The 23,940-nt window shown below is 42.0% G+C and overlaps 1 protein-coding gene across 5 annotated transcripts in view; it reads right to left on the reverse strand.

The window, feature by feature from the left end:
* ARHGAP26 (Rho GTPase activating protein 26) overlaps positions 1-23,940 on the reverse strand; it is a 311,057-nt gene that overhangs the window by 135,154 nt on the left and 151,963 nt on the right. For all 5 annotated transcript variants that reach the window (XR_010793663.1, XR_010793662.1, XM_066613312.1 and 2 more), the window contains exons 12-14: positions 16,593-16,629; positions 5,082-5,147; positions 2,837-2,911 (exon numbers count right to left, since the gene is read on the reverse strand). Coding sequence is in view for 3 of the 5 variants with exons in the window: in XM_066613312.1 (XP_066469409.1) it covers positions 2,837-2,911; positions 5,082-5,147; positions 16,593-16,629 (178 nt within the window). In the remaining 2 variants the exon portion in view is untranslated. The remainder of the gene's footprint in view (positions 1-2,836; positions 2,912-5,081; positions 5,148-16,592; positions 16,630-23,940) is intronic.

A 23,940-nucleotide genomic window follows, 5' to 3' on the forward strand; every position in this document is an offset into this window, starting at 1 on the left:
TCCTCCTCAGCCATTTTGAGCCCTTGCAGCCTGCCTTTCCCTGAGCAGGTCCCCACTCAGTGCAAGGAGAGGCTTTTCCTCCACAGCTGAGGAGACATCCTGTGTGTCTATTCAGTAGTAAGCCCCATTACAGCAGATGAACCTTACTCCCAGGAAAGGATGCCTAGGATGGCAGCCTTGGAGCCTGCTCAAGGCCAAGTACAAGGACGGGTGAGTAGGACCCTGCGCAGGTCTGTTTGAGAGCAAGCTCCGATGTAGTCCCTGGGCTACTCCCAGGAAGGTGTGGAGGGCTGTAGCCTCAGCTCCCTCCTGTGCAGGTCTACTCACTAGTAAGCCCTGCTGTAGTCAGTGGGGCTTCCTCCCAGGAAGGTGTGGAGGGTTGCAGCCTCAGCCCCGTCCTATGCAGGTCTACTCACAAGTAGTCAGTGAGGCTTCCTCCCAGGAAAGTGTGGAGAGGACTGCAACCTGAGAGCTCCAACCAACTTGTCTGCTCAGAAGTCCCATTGTAGTCAATGGGGCTTACTCCCAGGATAGTGTGGAGAGGGTTGCAGCCTGAGTGAGGGAGGGCAGGCAGGCAGGGCAGAAGCTGGCCTGTGGCTCCCCCCCCAGCTCTGGCTTCTTCTCTTCCCCACCTCTGGAGTCTATGTCCTTTTTTCCTTCTAGCAGGGTGCCTCTGGAAGGTAGGGGAGTTCTTTAGTATCCATGTAAGATAAGCAGATGTCATAACTGACATAAGTATTGGAATCCTGGAAGATCTGGTGAGGAGGTAGATGTGGTGTCAGCAGTGGCCCCTTTAAGGGTAAGGCCTGAGCATCCAGCAGAGTGTGCTGCACAGCTGCAGCCACTTGAAGGCAATAGGGCCCTCAGGGATATAAGGAGCACCTGAGGCAGGAAGGGGGTGTGGGTTGGAGAAGGAGTGCAGGTTGGAGAGGAGACAGACTTGCCTTATTGACTGACTTACTTTGGAATCTGATCTTGGACTGTGACTTAGCTTATTGACTTTGGACTCTGCCCTGGATACCCTGACTGACTTTGTGACTAAGGGACTGCTGGAGACACTGGAGTTTGGTGTGTGGCTGCTGTGCCCAAGACCTGCTGAGGACCAAGGGTCTGCTGTAGTGGTGGGAGGCTGCTGGCAGGAGAGAGGACCTCTGCAGGTTGAACAGGCAAGCTACCCTCGAGGTGGGGTCCAGCAGGAGTGCAGGGCAGAACCAGGGTCATTTGTTGGGGGAAAGAAGGGGAGCTAATTTGCCTAAAGTGGGCATAATTCTCCAGGCAGAGAATGGCCTTGGAATCAGGCAAAACACCATAGAGGACCAGGCGTCTGAAAACACAGGACAAGAATGTAAGACAAAACTAACTAAAAGCTACAAGAGGGGGCTACCTTATAAAAATGGAACCTATAAGAGCATGAAGGTAAAAAAAAAACTATATCTGCAGTGTTATCTTCATTTTAGATGTCAAAAGGGTTTTGTGGCTCCTGAGGTTTTTTTCCTTCCGGAAAACGGGTCCAAATGGCTCTTTGAGTGTTTAAGGTTGCCGACCCCTGCACTAGACAATCCTGTTCCATCTGTGCCTTTAACATCACCAAGGTCAGCATTTATTGGCAAAATTCCTCATTCTTAATCTTATCCACTAAACACCACCACTGAACTCCAGTAGCGTTCTCAGAGGGGGAGCACAGCACTAAGTTTTGCAGGCGCCTCAACACACTGTGTAAGCAGCCTGTCCCCATTGCCTTCGGAGCCATTCCTGGCAGCAAGAGCAAAGCTGTAACCTCCTGCTTTATAGATTTCTCAAATATCATTTCCCTCTCTTCAGCAGAAACAGAATACCTTTGCTAAAGTAATCACTGCTATACTCCATAAAGATCTGTCTTAGTTCCTTTCTGTTTTGTGTATCTACTCCAAGTTTATATTCTCCACCTTTTAAAGGTTCGCCACTGCCTATATCACCATTTCTATATTCTGTATTACATCTTCTTTATTTCTGTCTACAGAAATGTTTCAGTTATCTGGCATCATTAACTCCATGCTTTCAGCCCTTCTGCTTCACAATTTCCCATGCTTTGAACACCTCATTCCAATCAAATCATTTCCCTCTTCACATCTTTTTATGTAAAGCTATCTTTTCTGGACTGCCATAGTCAACATTACATAAAACACCACTGCCAGTTAACACTCTCCTACTCCATCCAACTATTTGCTTAACTATCCATTCAAAACACCATGTAAGGTTTCTGATGAAGGTCTGTATCACATCTGTGTCCTGAAAGTTTAACATCTTTGTCACTTATTACAAGAATAGTTAGCAAAGAGCTCACAGCTTATTTGTCATTAAAATCACTTCCTGTTGTCATACAATAGGTAGTCACTGGGCTGCTATATTGAGAAAATGGAATTCTTTTTAGGTTGACATTACCAATATTAATTTTAAATAGTGAAATTTGCAGTATAGCATTGAGACTGGGTATGAGAAACTGGTTAATGTTCACTGGGCATCAGGAACAAGTTACTATCTTTGGTTGCAATCCTATGCACACTTACCTGGGAGTAAGCCCTGTTGAACACAGTGCAACTTACTTCTGAGTAAACACATTTAGGACTGTGCTGTGAGTCTAAACCACTTTACAGGATTATCAAATGAATGTTAAAATCTGTTCTGAGTCTCTGAAAATTGCAGCCTACAAATATAGTAAAACATGCCAAAAGTGGATTTAAACAGAATAAAATTCCCAATGACAGGTTCAGGTCCCTTGTCAATTACATCTATAGTATTACCTAAATTGACTCCCTCAAACAAATCGAGCAAACTGTTTTCTTTAAAATATACTTACCCATTAAGATACTCAATAGTTTCTGAACTCTGGAGTTGACACCCACTATTCTATAGAGTCCTTGCTCACCAATTCCTAGGGGAAGAAAGAAAGAAAAATTACTTAATTTGGATCTCCCGCAGTTCCATAATGCTTTCAAGGCTGCTTGTTAACAGAAAGCATTAATGGCTTTTCTGTTTTGATATCTGAGTATTTAGGTATGTATACAAATTACTGATCAGAGTACAAATGCAAGCACAATAAATACTGTCCTCATATCAGCACCAACAGAAGAATATGAATGGCAAGCAAAACAGACTCCATTAACAAGAAAGGATTTATAGAGAATCAAGGATGTAATACTGTATAACATGCTTTTTAGCAGCAAATAAAATATAAAAGCAGGTCAGTTGAACCAAGGAAGAGTGAATGTGTTAAGAACAAAAGCATTTGATAGTGCTTTCTGAGCGTGCAAAACAATTCACATGCCTTCTCTTGATGTTGCCCTATAAAAATGTAACATGCTGCCCTAACTATCCTATCAGATATACCTACATTGCAGCTAGGGAGCCAATGCTAAGGGGGAGTGGCTAGCCTAAGGACACTTAGGGACCAATCCTATCCAACTTTCCAACACTGATGCAGTTGCAATGCAGCCCTGAAGTAAGGGAACAAACATTCCCTTACCTTGAGGAGACATCTGTGACTGCCCCTCCTTCACAGGATACAGCACATTCCCCCATCATTGGCATGGCTGCATCAGCACAGGAAAGTTGGATGCGATTTGGGCCCTAAGTGAGCTCACGGTGGAGGTAAGATTTAAGGCTAAGAGATCGGTTTTAAATATACAGGGCCCAATCCTATCCAATTTTCCAGTGCTGGTGTAGCTGTGCCAATGGGACATGCCCAGCATCCTTTAGTAGGGAGGCAGTCACAGAGGGCTGCATTGCAGCTGCACAGATACTGGAAAGTTGGATAGGACTGGGCCCTCAGTCACTACACCACATCACATTTCAAGTTTAAAAAGAAGTAAACACACAACAGACTCAACATTTCATATTAACCCTGTGTAAGTTTACCTGTGATAACTCAGATGGGAATTACTCTCCATGAAAAGGAACAGTAGAGGGAAAGTAATTTTTTTTTCTATCCTATGCCTTCAACACGTTTTCCACACTTTCCTGTCCCATGACTTGCTTGACTTGCATCTTTTATGACCTGGGAAATGTTTTAACTGGCTGCTGTTATGTTTTTATAATTGTTATATCATGGTTAAGTTTTTTTGTAAGTTGCTTTGATGTTTGCTTTTATTTTCTTTTTTTAAACAAGCTGGATTTTTAAGGTGAAGATTTTTTAAAATGACAATACACATTCAAATAATAACCAGTTAAATATATATTTGCATATTTATGTGATCTGCGTATAAATAATATGCACAATCATATGGAAACCAGCACCCTCTTATCTTGTTCTTTTCAAACAACTGTAAGTTTTGCTGGAAAATAAAAATCAGACAGAATTCTACTTTTCAGGATACAGTTTAAACCAAGACCAATGTGGTTAGAGCAATTTTTGTTAATCAATAAATATGTATGTTATTGACACATTATCTAACAGCTATGCAGGCTTGTAATGTTACACTATCTAAACCAGCCATTTTCAACCACTGTGCAATGGCACACTAGTGTGCTGCGAGTGGTCCACAGGTGCCACAAGAATTTGGAGGAAGATCATTTAATTAGTAGGGCCAATGGGGATGTGATCCCCCCACTGGCAGCATGGTGTGCCTTGTCAATTGTCAAAAACCTGATGGTGTGCCTTTGACAATTTTGATGCCTTGTCAGTGTGCCATGAGATGAAAAAGGTTCAAAATCGTTGATCTAAACTAAAGCTAACTGGTTCCTTAAAAAGTCATTGTAAGGTATACATACAAATCGACGAACAGATGAACTGAGCAAAGCTTCATTCAAGTAGGCTACAGAGCCTAGCAAGAGACAATCAGTCGCAAACGTTTTATGTAAATTAGTAACTGACAAAACAGAGAGATTTAAAATTTAGTTAAATATTCTGACTTCTGTTTTCTATCAGTAATACACTTGGCTTTCACACCAGACACTTGGAGCCAAGTTACAATCCTAAGTGGACTGTGGATGGAGAGAATTCTTAGGAAAGTGGTATCTGCTAAACAAGAACAAGAGAGGTTTACATCTTGGAATAGACACAAGATTGTATCCTAGAAACACGAGTATCTAGTAAGTCTTTCTACCTCTTGTTTCAACAGCATGTATGCATTTCTTGACAATGCTGAAGCCCATATTATCCAGCTGGGCAGCTGAAAGGAAAAGAAAGGAAAACAAGTGAGAATACATGACAACAATGGAATGCTTTTACATATATCATGGTACTTCAGAATTATAGTATTACTCTGAAGATGGTTTTAGTGAACTAATTAGGTACATATGCACATGTGCACCCATAAAATTCCTTTAAAGAGTTCTCTTTATAACCTTGTGATATTTGAAGAGAAAACAGTCCCCTATTGAAGTAAGGGAAATTCTTCTCTAATGCAATGAAATTCTTCTCTAGTGCAATGTATGGTGAACCAAAGCCAAACTGATAACACAAGCCTACAAAAATTTTGTTGTCATAAGAGTGAGACCTATTCTTGGATATATTTGGAATGCCAAATCAAAAAATGGCATCGGTTTTGCCCCATTAGCTCTAGTTTTGGGGGTACAGTATAACCACCTTATGTACAGATTCAAGCAGCTTCCTCGTGTGAAAGCCATAGTGTTTGCTTCCTTCCAAGGAAGCTGCTTGAAACTGCATATAAAGGTGGCTATGCTGTACCCTCCGAACTAGAGCTAATTGGGCAAAACCGATGCAATTTTTTGATTCAGCACACTAAAAATGTCCTAAATTCACTCAGACATCCTTGGCAACTAAAAAAGGGTTTTTTAATAGGCCTGTGTAACATATCTCCTTAGTCTTAAGATGCCCTACTCCCACTGAAGTTTGTATCAAATGCTTTGACTTGCAGAAGATCACAAGTATTTTAGTCTACAAATGGATTATTTTCATCCTTCATTTTTAAGTATGAATTTCCCTCTCCAAATGTCTTTGCATCACAAATTAATAGAACAGCCTTGCTTCAGGCAGTAAGAAGTGCTGATAACCCAAACAAATCTTAAAAGGTACAACAGCATTTTGGTGAAAAAAACAAACCAAACCCAACTCAGGAAAACTCCTACCACAGGATATTTTAGCAGGTGATCTGTAAATGTATTAAAGCATCTGTGTCACTAGGAAATGACAAAAAAGAGCTGAATATAAACTAGGTGGAGGAACAGACTAGAAGGGAAATGCTCAGTGGCCCAGAGGCAACCAAAAGAGGAATTCAAATAAGAGATGGAGTGACCCTGGATTTACTAAGATTATCCAGAGGAAGGAAGGAAGGGATACAGGGAAAGAAATGGATGGTAAAAGTAGTTGTGACCCCAAATGACAGAAAACATTCCATGATGACTATCACCCAACGGGTCAGTATCCATGCAATGCAAACTGTAAATACATAATTTGTAGTCTCCCAATGTGAGCACAGGGCACCCACATCCAACCCAGGGATGCCCGACTTTGTTATTTATGTTATCAACCATGTGGAGGGTGTGCATGACAAGTAATAAAAAAGACAAAGGATTGGGAGCTGTGCAGCATCTCTCACTTTTGAAGATAAGATAGACTAAAAACTTTCAAAAAATGCTCCAGCATCGTGTCTTACTATGCCCTGAGGGGTGAGTGCCTGAACAGACAGCACATACACCAAGAATCATGCAGTTGCCTGAATCACTGCATGCTGTTAAAAAGCAGGACTGGTGGTTTCAAGTTGCTTTTCCTGGCACACTGAACCACCTAGTTGTCTCATAGCAGCCTTAAACAAGTAAGGCCTTTTTTTTTCTTTTTCTTTTTTAAGATAACCTGGACGCTTATATATGGTTGAAATTATGAACCAGGAGCAAGGTGGGTTAGAAGGCTAGGACACCAGTCTTGCAACAAAAGCCTCACAGAGTCATACAGTTGAATTCAAATAAAGCTCCTCATGACTAAGCAACACTGAATTCAACAAGACAAGTTAGTCATGTGACTAAACCAAGGCCCATTAATTTGAAAGGGACTTTGTCAGGAGTAACTTTTGGGGGATGCAGTCCACAGCTGTTAATTTTTCAAGGACAGTATTAGAAGGGAAAATACTATCACTTAATATAAAGACATTATAGCTTAATATACTAAATCACAACCACAAAGAATACACAAAGCACATTTTAGCAATAGCACCATTTTCTTGGAAGTGACTTTTCTGTGACAGAATTGTGGCACCTGATGCAAAAGCAATAGATGGGAAGGAGAAAGCTGGAACTGAGAAGACAGCTATGCTCATCTATATTATCTAAATCATCTACCATACTTTTCGCTCCATAAGACGTACTTTTTCCCCCCAAAAAAGTGAGGGGGAAGTGTGTGCGTCTTATGGAGTGAATACTGCAAAAAAGAGTGCACGTTGGGGACCTTAATGAAGGGGGGATCTTCATGCCAGTTTATGATCCCATTCACCCTAATAAAGGGAGGGATCTTCATGCCAGTTTATGATCCCATTCACCCTAATAAAGGGAGGGATCTTCATGCCAGTTTATGATCCCATTCACCCTAAGAAGGGGGGGATCTTCATGCCAGTTTATGCTCACATTCAAAAAATGTGGCATTAGCAATGCCTTGGAAGTGAAGACGGTATCTTATATGAAGACAGTGAAGAAAGTGATGTCAGTGATTGTGAGCAAATGAGCTTCATAAATGCTGACTCTAGCGATGATGAGTTCTTGGGGTTTCTAGAAAACTAGAGTGCTCAAACCTTTAAGTCTCTCCATTTGTTAATGACAGTGATAATGGTTCTTAATGCCACTGTTGACTGCTGTTCACTTTACATGGTTCAAATGTTATTTTGTTATAGTTTATTAAATATTTTATTACACTATTTGGTTCAGAATATTTTTTTTCCCTGTTTTCCTCCTCTAAAAAATAGGTGGGTCTTATGGTCAGGTGCGTCTTATGGAGCGAAAAATATGGTATATTATCTAAATGCTCATCTATACTATCTGTCTATGCTCATCTAAAATTATCCTGCTAGAGGAGACCACATTCCATAGCTCATTCCTTTTGCTTGCAGGTTTCCATAGCATATCATCATCATAATTCTGAATTAAATATTTATTCCATGAAGATTAAGAAGTCCTGAAGGCATGCAAATGGGTTTTGGAAGAAAACTAAAACATTCACAGCAAGGAAGTAAGTCTCAATTAACAAACACACCCTCTCAGAATTAAATTTAAACAAGTAATAAGCAGATGTGTATAAACAGTGGTTGATCCCTAAAAGAATAATATATGATGCGCAACCCAGTTCTAAACTGCACTGGGCTGTGCACCGGCCTCACGTTGTCACAGACATGCCTTACAGCAAGTTTGCAACAGTATTGGGCTGGCACAAGGGATTTGTGCCAGCCCAACCAGAGGTTGGGACTGCCCTCTTAGGCAATTCCAATGAGCTCTCAGAATGAGGTCTTAGGCTATTCACACCTTCCTGGGAGTAAGTTCCATTAAAGCCCAATGGGCCTTACTTCTGAGTGGCATGCATAGAATTTCACTTCTGGTCAATTTTTAGTCAGAATGTCGGAACTTATCTATGGTTAACTTTGTCAAAGAAAACAACTTCATCAGTGCAAAAAGTTTAATTAAAAGGAAAAACAGAACACCAAGTTCTGGGATTTGTGATTTTGCGGGAGTTCTTTTTATTTGGTTTTTGCAAATAAAGGAAGTTTTTGAATAAAATCCTTACAGATGAACAAAAAATTATACTGCAGTGACAAGTAAGCCAACTTCTCAGAGAAAGAAAGCTGAAGAAATGGAACTCATTACTCTTTTAACCACATATCATAGAGCCAGTTTCTACAAGACTTCTTGTACTCTGCTCTGAATAAGCAACATGAAATAGACCAGTGGCACGTAACTTATGAATCACACCTGAATGCATTATCCCTGTCCCTCCTTAAAAACACACATGTGCGACTATTGGTCCCCTGCGTACACTTCATCTTACGAAGGAAAATAATCATAACCCTAGGAGCAGAGTGTAGTTGACATACTACTTGTGTGTTTTTGTATTCATATCTGAGTTGTTGGCATCCTTCAGTTTCGGAAGACTATGGTATCGCGCTCTGAATGGTGGTTCTGAAACAGTGTCTTCTCCAGTGCGGGAAGCCTGGGTAAAGTAGGTATAGAGGATAGACTGTTACCCTCTCCACATATCAGGAGAGCAAATCCCCCCTCTCCACATCGCTGAAATGGTCCAATGGAAAGGAAGAAGCCAATACGGCTGGTTCCAGCGGCGTCACAGGAGTTGCCAGAATGTGACTGTGTTCAGCTGCGAACTGCCTCAGGGACTCCAGCTCCGAATTTTGTCTTGAGGTTGACTCCTGAAGCCTTTTCCATAACTGGATGTAGCCACAAGGCAGTGGAGCTTTGGGATCAGAGTTTTCCTTCTCTTATCCATATCTGAGTACACACCCAAATAACATACACCAGAAAAGTCTCTAGGAACTGACCCCAAGGCTATTCACTAACTTCCAGTTGGCATCCTTTGCTTCCTTGTATAGAATTACTGCTTTCATTAATACCCCATTTCCCGAGGAAAATAAGGCTCCCAATGCATCTTACCAAAAAATTAAAAAGAATAAAATAACAGTAAAAAGAATAGTACAGAGTACAAAAACAAATGAGCTTACTAGACTACTGTGAATATAGTATATCTACTAGAATATAATATTGGATTTAGAATGCCTTCAAAACTTAACACCTCAGGAAAAAAATGGCTGAACAGTTAGAATTATCTAGTATGTTCACAGTCAAAGATAGCTGCCTAGTTCAGATGTTTTACAGAATCATGGTTCCATGTGATTTCCCCTACTTGCTTGTGCACATGCTCCCCCTTTCAGGGTTGCTGAAAGATGGCATTAGCCCTTTGTTTTGCACTGTATAGTTAGTTTTGTCACGGCCTGATCCTCCTGGAAGCCAAGAGACTGGGGATTTTCCCCCCTTGTCGCCCTCTTCAGGCCTGCCCCCTTTCACTTCACATGCAAAAGGAGAATTCTACCTTTGATCCAGGTTTAGAACAAGCAAGGATTTGCTGTGCAGTACCTAGAACAGGGGTCGGCAACCTGCGGCTCTAGAGCCGCATGTGGCTCTTTCAGCTGTCTGCTGTGGCTCCTCCCGGTGAAAGTGGCAAAGGGGGTAACAAGAGGCACCTGTGTTGGGAGGGCAGGCTGCTTCCCTCCGCCCCCTGAGCTCACTGCCCTCCTCACCCTTCACCCCCACCTGCCCCGCATTGGTTTCCCTTTTCAATTTTGCCCGCTCTGCAGGCTTAAGCTCCCTGTTTTTCCCTTCCCCAACTCTTCAGCAGGACGCCCTCCTCCTCAGCCATTGCGAGGCCTTGCAGGTCCCCACTCAGTGCAAGGAGAGGCTTTTCCTCCATAGCAGAGGAAACATCCTGTGTGTCTACTCACTAGTAAGCCCCATTACAGCGGATGAAGCTTACTCCCAGGAAAGGGTGCCTGGGATGGCAGCCTTGGAGCCTGCTCCTATGCATGTCTACTCAGTTGTAAGCCCCATTATAGCAGATGAAGCTTACTCCTGGGAAAGGGTGCCTGGGATGGCAGCTTTGGAGCCTGCTCAAGGCCAAGTGCAAGAACAGGTGAGTGGGAGCTTGTTCAGGTCTGTTTGAGAGTAAGCCCCGATGTAGTCCCTGGGCTACTCCCAGGAAGGTGTGGAGGGCTGTAGCCTCAGCCTCCTCCTGTGCAGGTCTACTCACAAGTAGTCAGTGAGGCTTCCTCCCAGGAAAGTGTGGAGAGGACTGCAACCTGAGAGCTCCAACCAACTTGTCTGCTCAGAAGTCCCATTGTAGCCAATGGGGCTTACTCCCAGGGTAGTGTGGAAAGGGTTGCAGCCTGAGGGAGGGCAGGCAGGCAGGGCAGAAGCTGGCCTGTGGTTCCCCCCCTTCCCCCCTCCCATGCAGGTCTGTTTGACCTTTAAGCCAATGGGGCTTACTCCCAGGATAGTGTGGAGAGGGTTGCAGCCTGAGTGAGGAAGGGCAGGCAGGCAGGGCAGAAGCTGGCCTGTGGCTGCCCCCCCCCTTCTTCTCTTCCCCACCTCTGGAGTCTGTGTCCTTTTTTCCTTCCAGCAGGGTGCCTCTGGAAGGTGGGGGGAGTTCTTTAGTATCCATGTAAGATAAGCAGATGTCATAACTGCCATATGTATTGGAATCCTGGAAGATCTGGTGAGGAGGTAGATGTGGTGTCAGCAGTGGCCCCTTTAAGGGTAAGGCCTGGGCATCCAGCAGAGTGTGCTGCACAGCTGCAGCCACTTGAAGGCAATAGGGCCCTCAGGGATATAATGGGCACCTGAGGAAGGAGGTGTGGGTTGTAGAAGGAGTACAGGTTGGAGGGAGGAGAGGAGACTGACTTGGCTTATTGACTTTGACTTGGATACTCTAACTGATTTGACTGACTTACTTTGGAATCTGATCTTGGACTGTGACTTGGCTTATTGACTTTGGACTCTGCCCTGGATACTCTGACTGACTGTGACTAATGGACTGCTGGAGACACTGGAGTTTCAAGTGTGGCTGCTGTGCCCAAGACCTGCTGAGGACCCAGGGTCTGCTGTAGTGGTGGGAGGCTGCTGGCAGGAGAGAAGACCTCTGCAGGTTGAACAGGCGAGCTACCCTGGAGGTGGGATCCAGCAGGACTGCAGGGCAGAACCAGGGTCATTTGTTGGGGGAAAGAAGGGGAGCTAACTTGCTTAAAGTGGGCATAATTCTCCAGGCAGAGAATGGCCTTGGAATCAGGCGAAACACCATAGAGGACCAGGCATCTGAAAACACAGGACAAGAATGTATGACAAAACTAACTAAAAGCTACAAGAGAGGGCTACCTTATAAAAATGGGACCTATAAGAGCATAAAGGTAAAAAAAAAACTATATATGCAATATTATCTTCATTTTAGATGTCAAAAGGGTTTTGTGGCTCCTGAGGTTTTTTTCCCTTCGGAAAACGGGTTCAAATGGCTCTTTGAGTGTTTAAGGTTGCCGACCCCTGACCTAGAACAACCAATGTTCCCTTACCCCCAAAATGCAAACACTTGAAAATACTGATTGGGTAAAATCTGAGAGAGAGACTGGATTTCATGGCTCCATCTCCTCAAGTTCATTTTGTATAGAACCCTTAACGAGTCAGAAAATGATTCAGAATAATTTTAAACAGCTAATGCATTCATGATCACTATAGCCAAGAGGGAGATAGGCTCTAAATCTGCAAAGGTAGAACAGTCTGCAGAAGCTCAATGAGGAAATGGGGTGGGGAATTAATATATTTGCATTGTGACTGGAGCAAATCCAGAATTAACAGCTAGTGACTTAACAAGAGAGATCATGATGACATGCCTTTTTAGAAGGTCAACACATTTTAATCTTCTATTCCAGATTTCCAGTGAACAGATGTTGTTGAAAGGGCTCGTAATTGCTTCCAAAAATATGCTTTTTGAATTTCTTATTTTCAGGAGAATCTCTTCCACTGAGACTCAGGAAATTCCTTATGGTTTTTTTTTTCTGTTCACATGGTTCAGCATACTTAAGAAAAAATTGCTAGGCAACACTCTTTTCATATCCTCAAAACAGTGCTCAGATTTGAGTGAGAACCCTTCCCCCTGCCTTATGGGTATCCACTATAGACTCCATCAGTCACCTCAATGGAGATGCTTAAGGTTGCAATTCTATACACTTACCTGGGAGTTTCTCATTGAACTCAGTGGAGCTTACTTCTGAGTAGGCATGCCCAAGATTGCAATGTTAGATGCCTTTTCTCCCCAGAAAGCAGTTGAGAGAGCAATGACAAGTCTTCCTTCTTCCTAAGGTCCGATTATCTTAACAATGAAAAGCTAATCTTACATCTTATGGTGCCTATTCCATTAAGCAGGAAGGACAAAATCTGGCACACCAATCCCTGAGATCTAAAATAAATTGAGTTAATTTCAGCATGAATGCTGGGTTGGGACTGAGCACCACCTTATCCTTCAGAAGCATACGTAACTCCTTTATAGTTGTTAGTATCGTAAATTCAGACACATGATATGCTGAAGAGATAATCATAAAGAACCATTTTCAGTTCTATAAAAAAGGACCAACAGTGAAATCTTATGCACGCCTGATCAGGACTATTTAATTCAGTGTGGCTTATTCCCAGGTAAGTGTGCATAGGATTGCAGCCTAAGTGGCCAATCCTATCCCCTGCCACTTTATAGCATGCAGCTGTGCCAACAGAGCATGTACTGCATGCTATGGGGGGGGGCAATCAGACAGCCTGCAAGAGCTAAGTAAAAATATACCTCCCGTAGTTGGTGCAATCACCTATGGATCTCCTTGTCCATGATAAAGGAGTGATCTTAATTGCCTCCACACCCAGATTACCACCCACCTGCTCAGAAGTAAACACAGGGACCAGCATGTGTCCTGCCATATGTGTCAGGTCAGCAATCAGCTAAGACAGGCCTATGGTTGCTATAGCGGTTGTGAAATTCTGTGTTGTTCCCCTCCTCCACAAACACTGAAGTCTCCCAGAACCAGTATCCAGGGGTACTTAAAGGCCATACATGAGATCACACCAGGCAGCTCAGGCAGGGAGACTGCTTGGATAGTAAGGTAGGTGGTACACCAACAGAATCCCTATCCAGTCTTGCCCATTCAGTATCACAATGACACAGAAAACCACCAAGCATGGTATCTGGGTTTGGTTGGGGCTTTGAAGCTGGTGCAACTGTGACAACACTAGTGAAAACAAGGGGCAGAAGCTGCCTGGAGACAACACAAGCAGCTCAATAATTTTGAAAATAGACACCCCTTGCTGTGGTTACAGAGAAAAACAGCAACTCAATAACATTAGGTAACAGAAAATCTGATGATTCCTGAGAGAAAGAAGGATGGAAAGAATGAAGGAAGCAGTCAGCATGGCCAAGGCTGAGTCGGCACAGTTAGAGCTGAGATATACTACCTTATGAGAAAAAGTGGGCCCTGAAAGGGAAGGAACTCAAATAACAAAACTCGGCCACCTTTTAGCACTACCAGATAGGAAAGGGAGGGTTAAAACTGAGTCTGATCAAGGCATTCTACAGTCAACTGTCTTTTAAAAGCAAACAAAGAGGAAATCTTACAGTCTAAATTTTATACTTTAATTATAATTATATATATATTGGCAACCTTCAGTCTCGAAAGACTAAGGTATCGCGCTCTGAAAGGTGGTTCTGGTACAGCATCTAGTGTGGCTGAAAAGGCCAATCCGGGAGTGACAAACCCTTCCACACCAGGAGCAAGTGCAGTCTGTCCCTGGTCTGTCTCCCTGGCTATGGGCCATCCTTCTTTGCCTCTTTGCCTCAGACTGTTGGCCAAGTGTCTCTTCAAACTGGGAAAGGCCATGCTGCACAGCCTGCCTCCAAGCAGGCCGCTCAGAGGCCAGAGTTTCCCACTTGTTGAGGTCCATCCCTAAGGCCTTCAGATCCCTCTTGCAGATGTCCTTGTATCGCAATTATATTATAATTATATATAATTATAATTATTAATTATAATTAATGTGACTAAAAATAAAGGTCCAAGGAATATTCTTATGAGAGCACCCTTTTGTACTGTAAGTGTTTGGGGCCAATGGACACCCAGGAGTTGTATTTTTGCCCACAGGCAAGTCGCTGGAATTATGCAGGCTCCAGAAGTTATGGATGTCTATGTTATGGACAGCTGTGTAGGTGCTTTTGCACAGGTACAGTACATCCTTAGGTGGTGCTTTCGTGCAAGAGCAATAGAGGCAGATATTTCAACTTAAGAAGGTTTCAGCTTAAGTATAGGCCCCCAGAACCTAAGTAGGGGACTTGTACACATGTTCAATTTCACCAGTCGATGACAAAATCCATGCTATGTTATGATGCCTTCTCTACTGGGCTTTCGTAAACACCAGCATAATTACATTCCTGGTCTGAGCTAGCACAAGCACTGGACTTAAAATGCATTCATGTATTTTTGACAACATTTGGGAGAGAAAAATAACCTGAGGCAATAGTGGCATGTGTTTATAATTCTATATGCAGAGACGGTGGATCTCTGCACAACAGAAGGAATAAAAAAGTTGGTATGTGCTAGCCAAAATGTTGCTAACATGCCTCACATCAAACTGCTCGATAATGTCTAATTCAACATTCTTAGACCATGCAAGCAATAGCGAATATCTCATTGTTGACCAAACAGCACACCCTATTGAGGTATCATTGCCTCTAATTGCACCATGTTGTATTGCTCACTGACTTGGTTCAGGGGATGACAGGCATGTAAATCTTGTGCTGAGGAGAGAGAGACCTAGGGGAGGAAAGTGTGGGTTTAAAATTATGTGTCATTGGAAGAAGGGAAGCTGAGCTACTGTATAGTGTTCTGTCGGCTGGAGTGACCTAACAGCTGAAGGAGTTGTGTCTTATATTTCCCCATGAATGTCTGTGGTGCCTCTCATATTTACTGGGGGCAACATTCTATTTATAAAAACACACTGCCAGCTGGGATCCCTCAACAAAAAAAGAGGATGATCTCATAAGGGTTGTGACTGGGTGCTGCCTGGCTTACGTTTACAAAAAATTAAAGGGAATCTCCCCATTTGACAGTGGTTCCAAGTATTTCTAAGCATGCCCAGTAAACAAGGGGAAAGGCCCTCATCAGCATGCCATAGTGGAATATATACATATATTGGAAAGAAAACCCACAACAACATTGTAATCCACGCCCAGGATAAGTGCAAGCATTGCTTCAGTGCCAGTGCACAATGTCAGGAAAACAGCTGAGCCAGACAGACATTTGCAAGCTTAGCTGACCACTCAGAAAGAGACTGGATTTTCAACAGCAGTGAGAAGAGGAATTCTGCAGGTTCAGATTGTCCAACCAAAGCCTCACGAGGAATTTGTTTTATCCAACACTTAAGGTCAAAGGAAGAAAATATCTCAACTGTGCTCCTTCATATAAAGAGCCTTTCATTCCAACAGTTCATCTGCTCGACAGAAATTCAGGACCGATTCGGGTTTTGACCAACACTTTTTAGCATAAAATGCTGTTCTATTAATCATTATTTAAGGAAGGTAAAACAAGGAACTGAGATTTTAAAGAAGGAGGAAAAAAATTAGTTCTCCTTCTCGCTTCCCTTCTGCAAACTTCTGTGCCTGGGTTGTGTAAACTGAGACAAAAGGCAGTTAAGTAACTTGCCAAAGGAAACAAAGAATTTGCAACAGAGCCAGCTTCAGAACTCTGCATCCCTTGGGTTGCATCCAGTGAGTTCACTTGCATTATCCCCAAGAGCCTTAAACTGTAAAGCTCTTTAACTAAACATTTATGGATCTCACTATATTACACGCCACAAAATGACTGTCAAATATTACAAATCTTTTTTAGCGTAACTCCAAAAACTGCTCAATACTCAGTTCTTTAAAGCACCAACCTGATGGCCAGAATCCTTGTGAGGAGAAAAGCTGTACAATGGCTTATGGCCATTACTACTCACAGTGCCACCTACTGGTTTATGAGAGTTAGAGATTACAGTTCTGTATAGCCCATTTCTTCAACAATATTCAGTCTTATTGGAAAAATGAGTAAACTTACTGCCTTCACTTTGGTTGTCTTTGTTCGAGTTATAGACCTGAAAAAAGAAGAAGAAATCATTCAAACATCCACACAGTATTCACATTATGGTGGCATATCTTAAAAGGAAGATTAACACCTTGAATAAGAAGAATGGGTTAATATCTGATTGAAAGACAAAAAGAGCACATAAATTTTATACAAATTTTAAAAAATTAAATAAAAATGAAGTTAACACAAGCAACAAACCAAAAATTGCAGGCTTTAAGGAGACAGTGAAAGTGTTTTGGTGTATGCATTGGTAAGTTTTGGTGGCTGGAAGTAACCTTCAGGTTTTTTTGTTTGTTTAATGTTTAAACTTTTCAGATTGACTGTCTTTATCCCTCCTCCCTTCTCAATTTTGATTGCAATTTAAAGTATGCTTAATGACTAGGCAATAATAATTGACTGGGTAAGAAGAAGTAAGTCACAGGGCATCTGCATCACCTACTGGCTGAAGATCATCATCCAAGTTCCAGCAGCGACCCATATAGATGCTGGATTTCGTTTGTAAGTACAAGCAATATTAGTGAAATGTTTGCATGTTAAACTAGGACATTAGCCCAAGGTTGAACATTCTGGTGTCTACTGGTAAGGAGGGAAAAATCACCATGGGTGGAACATAAACCCAGTTTCTAGTTAACTACCTTAATTTTTATTTAAAAACTTCTGAGAGGATTCCCCCCATGGCAAAAGACTGAAATTCACTTTTCCCATAAACAAGAGTTTGCACAAAAATTCTCAAGCTTAACCTTTAAGCTCCTTCCTCAAAAAACCACAGCACACCTCTTCAAACAATTAATCTACTTTAAAAAGTTCTGTGATATGATGCAAGGCTAATTTCATTTGCCATCTAGATTCTAAGCCTACTATAACAGCAGCATCAGATATTTCCAGTCCCCCCAAAAATACAAATAGGTTCCTTCAACAACATGTTTCCTAGTATGCCAGGCACACATGGCAAGGGCCACAACTAGACCACATTCAGCACCCTGAATGCTGGCTTTTCCATCCCAACAGTTTGATGTGGCTATTTTCACCACAATCACATTTTATGGCTCAGAGCACTGAAGAAACCACAAGGACTATAAAAGTTCAGCTGTCTTTCAAAGTGAACAGCAGTGTTTTTCAAGTTGCAAAATTTCTCCAAAACATATGTACTTTAGCAAAGAACACATGCCACCAGTGATTACTCTTGTCCTTCTCTTCCCTAACAGTTAGCTCTTTTTGCTGGTTAACCAACCTTATTGGCTAGAGGAAGCTAACTCTGTATTCTGCCCTGTGCCAAGCATCAATGCCACTTACATGAGGCAAAAATGCAAGGTGAGTATAAAGAACAAGATGATACATATGCTTATATTGTGGGATCCTTACTTAACGCAGGGCCCAATCCTATCCAATTTTCCAGTGCCGGTGCAGCCATGCCAATGGAGTGTGTGCTGCATCCTGTGGTGGGGAAGCAGTCACAGAGATCTCCTCAAGATATGGGAACACTTGTTCCCTTACCTCAAGGCTGCATTGTGGTTACATAATTATTGGGAAGTTGGATAGGATTGGGCCCCCAGCCCTCTAACCTGATCACAAACACTTAATTGTATTTACATACACAAACTCCACCATTCAATACTTGCAAGCTTGCATACATGTGCAACCAATGACTTCACACACACCTAATTCCTTGTGAACGCTTTTCCTCTGACTTAACAGTCTTCTCAAGTATCTCCCAGTTCCCAAGACTGCAATATTTAGATAAAAATCAACTCTCCTGCTCTCCCATTATTTTGTTTTTCCCACCATCAGATCAAAAGGTTAACAAACCACCATACATAATACAGAGATGCCTGTGTCATATCCTCCCAAGATCTGACAAGACAGTATAATCTGATTTGAGACAAGACAGTCTCAACAATCAGGCTCAGATATTTATTTAAAAGATTTATATACACTTTCTCTAATATTTAAAGCCGTTTACAACAAAGAATAAAACATACAAAATATTTATTACATCTATACTGTGAAGATTGCAAGTTGCCTTGAGAGCCATTGAAAATCCCCCCCAGAGTGGAATATAACAGGGATAAATGGAGGTGTATATTAGAAATGCACTTCTCCTACCTGCCCCCACAATAAACTGGGTCAACTGAGTGGTCCAAATGAACCAGCCATCATGGGGGTGATGCGATGAGCTTTCGCACTGGTTATTGAAAACCCTAATGGATGCCCCTGACTACCCCTGCCCTGTTGCTTCGATCCCAAAAACTCATTTCCTCAGGCAAGTGGTAAGAGAAGGCTCTCATCACTGGTAGGCAGGGATCACAAGGCTTTGAGCCATGTTCCAAAATGCCTGTCCATAATAATGCATTTTGAGCTCCTCACACTTGAATACTCTACTCATCCTCTGGGTTAAAAAACAAACCCCCCCCCCCAAAACCCCCAACATATTGTTTGTGCCTCTATTTATTGTAGCACTTGAACAGCCCAGTTTATTTTGGGGGCAGGCAGGAGAGTTTTGCTCAAGCCAGCTGGTCCTTTTGTGACATGTGAAGCTACTTATCAATATTCCATTAAGTTATCTGCCTCTTTCTGTGTGCCCTGCCACTTGAATTAACAATCACACCTTCAATGCTTTGCCTCTTTAGCACCTCTATATGCATCTCAAAAGCCTCTGTAGTCAAACATTAACCTGATAGCTGATCCATTATTGGATATTCCACAGGGAATCCCAGTGTGGTACACCTGAAACATTTTGTATCTGATGAAAGAAGGCTTGTGGTATTAAAGAAGAGAGTGGGGTATGCAAACAGCATTTAACATCATGTCTATTTTGACCCATAGTGTTTACAAAACTTCAGTTCCTGGCAGTTAATATCATAGCCCGATTTTCATGCTCTTCCCTCCACAGCAGGGTTCTACAAATTACAAACCAGGGGCTACATCTGGTCCACCGCAAGATTTTATCCAGAATGCAGCAACTTAAAATATTTTTACTGCTAACGTTTTTTGTCAACATTTGACATTTTCACCAGTGGTGTCACTACAGTTTATGTCACTCAGTGCGGGAGGCCAGCGCGTCACCCCATGCAGTGGACGAGGCAACACCCCAGGTGGTGGGCGTGGTGATCTACCATCACCCTTCCCACTGGATTTTTGGCTGTACCTTTTGATAGAATAAAGATATTTCAACGGAGTTGTTTCCTTGCATTCTGCATGAAATTATGCATTGATCGATATATAACATGATGGTATGTTCCTCCAAATTGTGATTTTAGTGATTTTGGTCACTAGTGGTGTCACCCCCCCTCCCCGCCAGGGTGTCAACTTACTAACACCATATTGCAGCAGTTCTCAAATTTTCCGCACTGGGATCCACTTTTTAGAATGACACCAGAAGTGATGTCATGGCCGGAGGTGACATCATAAAACAAATTAAAATAAATAATCATAAATAATTAAATTAAAGTAAAACAAATAATTAAATAAGGGGAAGCCAGCCCTGTTCGACCAAATGAATTTTCTCCATAGCCTGCCTGCAATAACACCCCCCACCAAAAGAAAGGATCAGTGAGATTTTGAGCCCTACCCAGCACCCAGTTCAATGTAAGTTCTTATATTTCAAGCATATCATTATCAGGACCCAACTGGCTTTACTAGTCTAAAAGAGAAAAAAGTTCACCTTACCCTGTCAAGCCTCTGTTCATTCTTTTTGTGGAGGGGGGGCTGTCTTCTGGAGCATTTGTTGAGCTCCAGTTCCATCAGATCATGACCACTCTGGTGGCCTCACATTCCCCTTTGTCTGAACTGCCCTGGAGCCAAGGCACGCTTGCTTATTTGCGAGTAAACGTGACAGTGTGGCTTAGTTTTGCTTTCTATAGGGCTCAATACATTTGCAGCTTGGAGGGAAGGACCTCCTTCTCGGGTGTTTTTGGGGGGGCTACATTCAGTGGATCAGGACCATTCTGGTGTCACTGGATTCCTCTCGGTCTGCCCTTTCCAATGGACTAAGGCAAGTTCAACTACTCACAAGTAAATGCATGGTATGGCTCAGCTTCACTTTCCATGGGGATCCATGCATTTTTTGTTTTCTGGGTTTTTTGCCAATAATTTTTGATAGAAAGGAGATATTTCATTCCGGTCTTTTTCACTGCATTCAGTTGTAAATTCCCCATATAACAGAATTATTCCTAACCACCACGATTTTAGAGTGTCACCCCCAGTGCGCATCATCCCCCCTTGCAAGTCACCTGGTGCAGCCCACACCAACTGCATGCCCCTAGTGATGCCACTGATTTTCACTCATTGTATATCATTTCTCAGTTTAAACTATTTCTGCCCAATGTTGCATAAACGCAACAGGGATCAAATGTGTACACCTGTGGGTCGGGCAGAAATGTGTTAAGCACAGCATTGTTTTCTCTGTAATTGTCACATTTCTCTTTTGTTCTGAATTTTGTTCTGATTTTAAAAAAAGATCTAAGTACAACATATTCATGCAAATTTCATTCAATCATTTATAAAACAGATTTTTTTGGCCCGAAAAAATGTGTATAGGATGTGGCCCTCATACTGAAAAGTCTGGCAACCCCTGCTCCAAATGAAGAGGGCAGAAGAACTCATATGGACTCAAATAATCCAGACTGGCTCACTTACATGGTATTCAACTGCACTGTACCTCAAATTTCTCCCCAGCAGTAACAGACATTTATTTACTGCATGTTTAATCCAATCATCTTCCAGTGAAGTCAGAGTTGTATAAATAGCTATCCTCTCCCCTCCACCAATTTTTTCATCATAAACATCTTACAGAGATATTGATGAACCCAAAAGAGTATCATGACTGAATGGAGATTTGAACTCAAATCTCCTCACTCTTATGTGACAAACTAACCACAGACCACACTAGTTCAATTTATATATAATTTAGTATTTACAAAGATACTTATAAAACAATAAACATAAATAACTTCGTGGAGAATCTCATACAACACTAGCAATCTCATTTACCACATGTGTACTTTTTTTGGTGGGCAGAAAGCAGAGTTTATGGAATTTTTAGTTATACTTCCTTTTGCTTATATTATGATGGATATACAAGCATATCACAAACACATAACAATGAAGTCCACTAAAAATGCACACCAATAAGTATGTGCTACTCCCTTTTGGCATTTACTGTATTTATAAAAGGCCTTATTTCAGACATTACTAAGACACTGTGTATTGGTATAATGAACTTTAAGTTTGAAAATGTAAATAAATAGCCCTTGACGACCTCTGGAATGAGAAATACAATCTGTGACAAAATTGCCTATTCTTGCTTTTGAAGCCAACTCTCACAGAACAACACCTAACAAAATATTTAGGTTCCAGAAACAATAGCACACCACCAAAGACTACGGATTTCTGTTCAAAGTCAGAAAGAAGTTACTTGGTTCGCTTTGACGAGCCTGTGGAATACACAATAGGAGACAGAAAAGGCTGCTGTCAGCAAGTGTTTTCTTTCAGAGGCCAGCCTGTATACTGAGAAGCAATCTCCATCATCTGGAGCTATGAGAAGACAAGTTCTCAGTTCTTTTTGAAAAAGAGAACACCTCAGACTTTATGGCTTTATAATATTTATTTTATTTACAAATATGCAAGCATAGTGAAAGTTGATCGTGCATCAAAAACCCAGAGAAAAAAAACTTCCTAGGTCCCCATAGCTGCTGCTGGCACAGAACCTGCCTCCTTTCTGGTCACAATCTGCCCATCTGCAGTCATTTCACCCTTCCCAACCTCATTCCAAAAAGTCTTTTCATACATTTATTTCTCATGAAGAAAAACAGGCACTGAGTTTTAACGTATTGAAGGAATGCAACTCTTCCTCTTGAAGCCAATCTCAAAGGCAATTTGAAGCTAACACCTCTTGGTGTACCATTCATAAAACACCTGAGCACTCTGAAAACCAAATGACCCATTATTTGGTATTGGCAAAAAAAAGGCTTTGGTTATCACAAAATGTTTCCTACTTTACATGAAGGACTGCTTCTCTCCACTCATTGCTGAACATTTTAAGAGTAACCTCAATTACAAAAGAATTTTTGTTTTTGGATAATGCACCTGATCATTCTAGGACTACTGAAGATATAACATCAAAGAGTTGTTTTTTGCCTCCTAAGACCCCCTCTGCCACCACCACCCCCATACATCAAGGCATCATTGCTGCTTTCAAGGCCTATTATAGCATGAGGTACATTGTCACAGGACTGGATAATGACAAAAATTGACAATGATTAATATCAACAGTATTGATGTTGCCTGGAAAGATGTCTCCCAACAATGTTCGAATCGAGTCTGGAAAAAAATCTGCTGCCTAGAGTGGTTCACAAATGCAGCAGTTTCCAGGATGGGCTCATAGCCATCTACAAGACCACGAAACAGCTTGCAGATCAGGCAGGCTTCAAAGAGGTCGATAATGACAATGTTAAGGTGGCTTTGGTTTAACAATTAACAAATGCAGAACTGATGCAGCTGATACAAGAAAATGTTGAGGAGGAAGGAGATGATGTTGCAGTAATCAAGTCAAGTCAAAACTGTCAGAATAGTTCAGCTTGGCTAATCAGATGTATGAGATAGCAGAAGATAATGATCCAAGCATGAAGCTCTTGTTTCTCAAGTGTGCATTGCACGACATCCTTGGCCACTACCAAGAACTTGATAGGATTTTTAAAAAGCAGCAGCAAAACAAACAAGAATGGACAAGTTTTTGTCCCAAGAAATCTCTTTCAGATTCATTTTCCCTCAGACCCTCAACCGTCTAATTCTGGCTATCAACCATCATCTTCTGAATCCATGCAGACAATCTGGAGACAAGCTACATAAATAGTTGGGTGGGAACTGTATTGTTTTCATAAGTAGGAATTATGCAGTATTCTACATAGATCAATTTCTGAGCACAGGAACCAATTGGAAATTATAACATGTTACTATAGGAAAAACATTTTCACCTTATTTTACAAACAATTTTCATGGAATACATTAGGTTCATAACTAGGGATAACTGTAGTTATCTACTTTTATCCCATCTGTGGTTCAGTAGCTCTTGTAGGGAGTGGGGGTGCTGTGGCATCTTTAATAGAGTGTATGCCATTCAGGTCTCTAAGGTTTGCAGTGGTGACTGTCACTGTAGTACTCATTCCTAGGGATGGTTAGGTTGCTCATCACCACAGTTATGGCTGCTCATTGGACCTACACCTGCCTCCTGCTTGAACTTCCCTGGTCAAAAACATTGGGACTGGATAGGTGTGTTGACTGGCTCCTTGCATGTGGGGATGATGTCAGCCCGACATTGCAC

The sequence above is a fragment of the Tiliqua scincoides genome, chromosome 2 (assembly GCF_035046505.1).
Source record: "Tiliqua scincoides isolate rTilSci1 chromosome 2, rTilSci1.hap2, whole genome shotgun sequence".
NCBI classification, from domain to species: Eukaryota; Metazoa; Chordata; class Lepidosauria; order Squamata; family Scincidae; genus Tiliqua; species Tiliqua scincoides.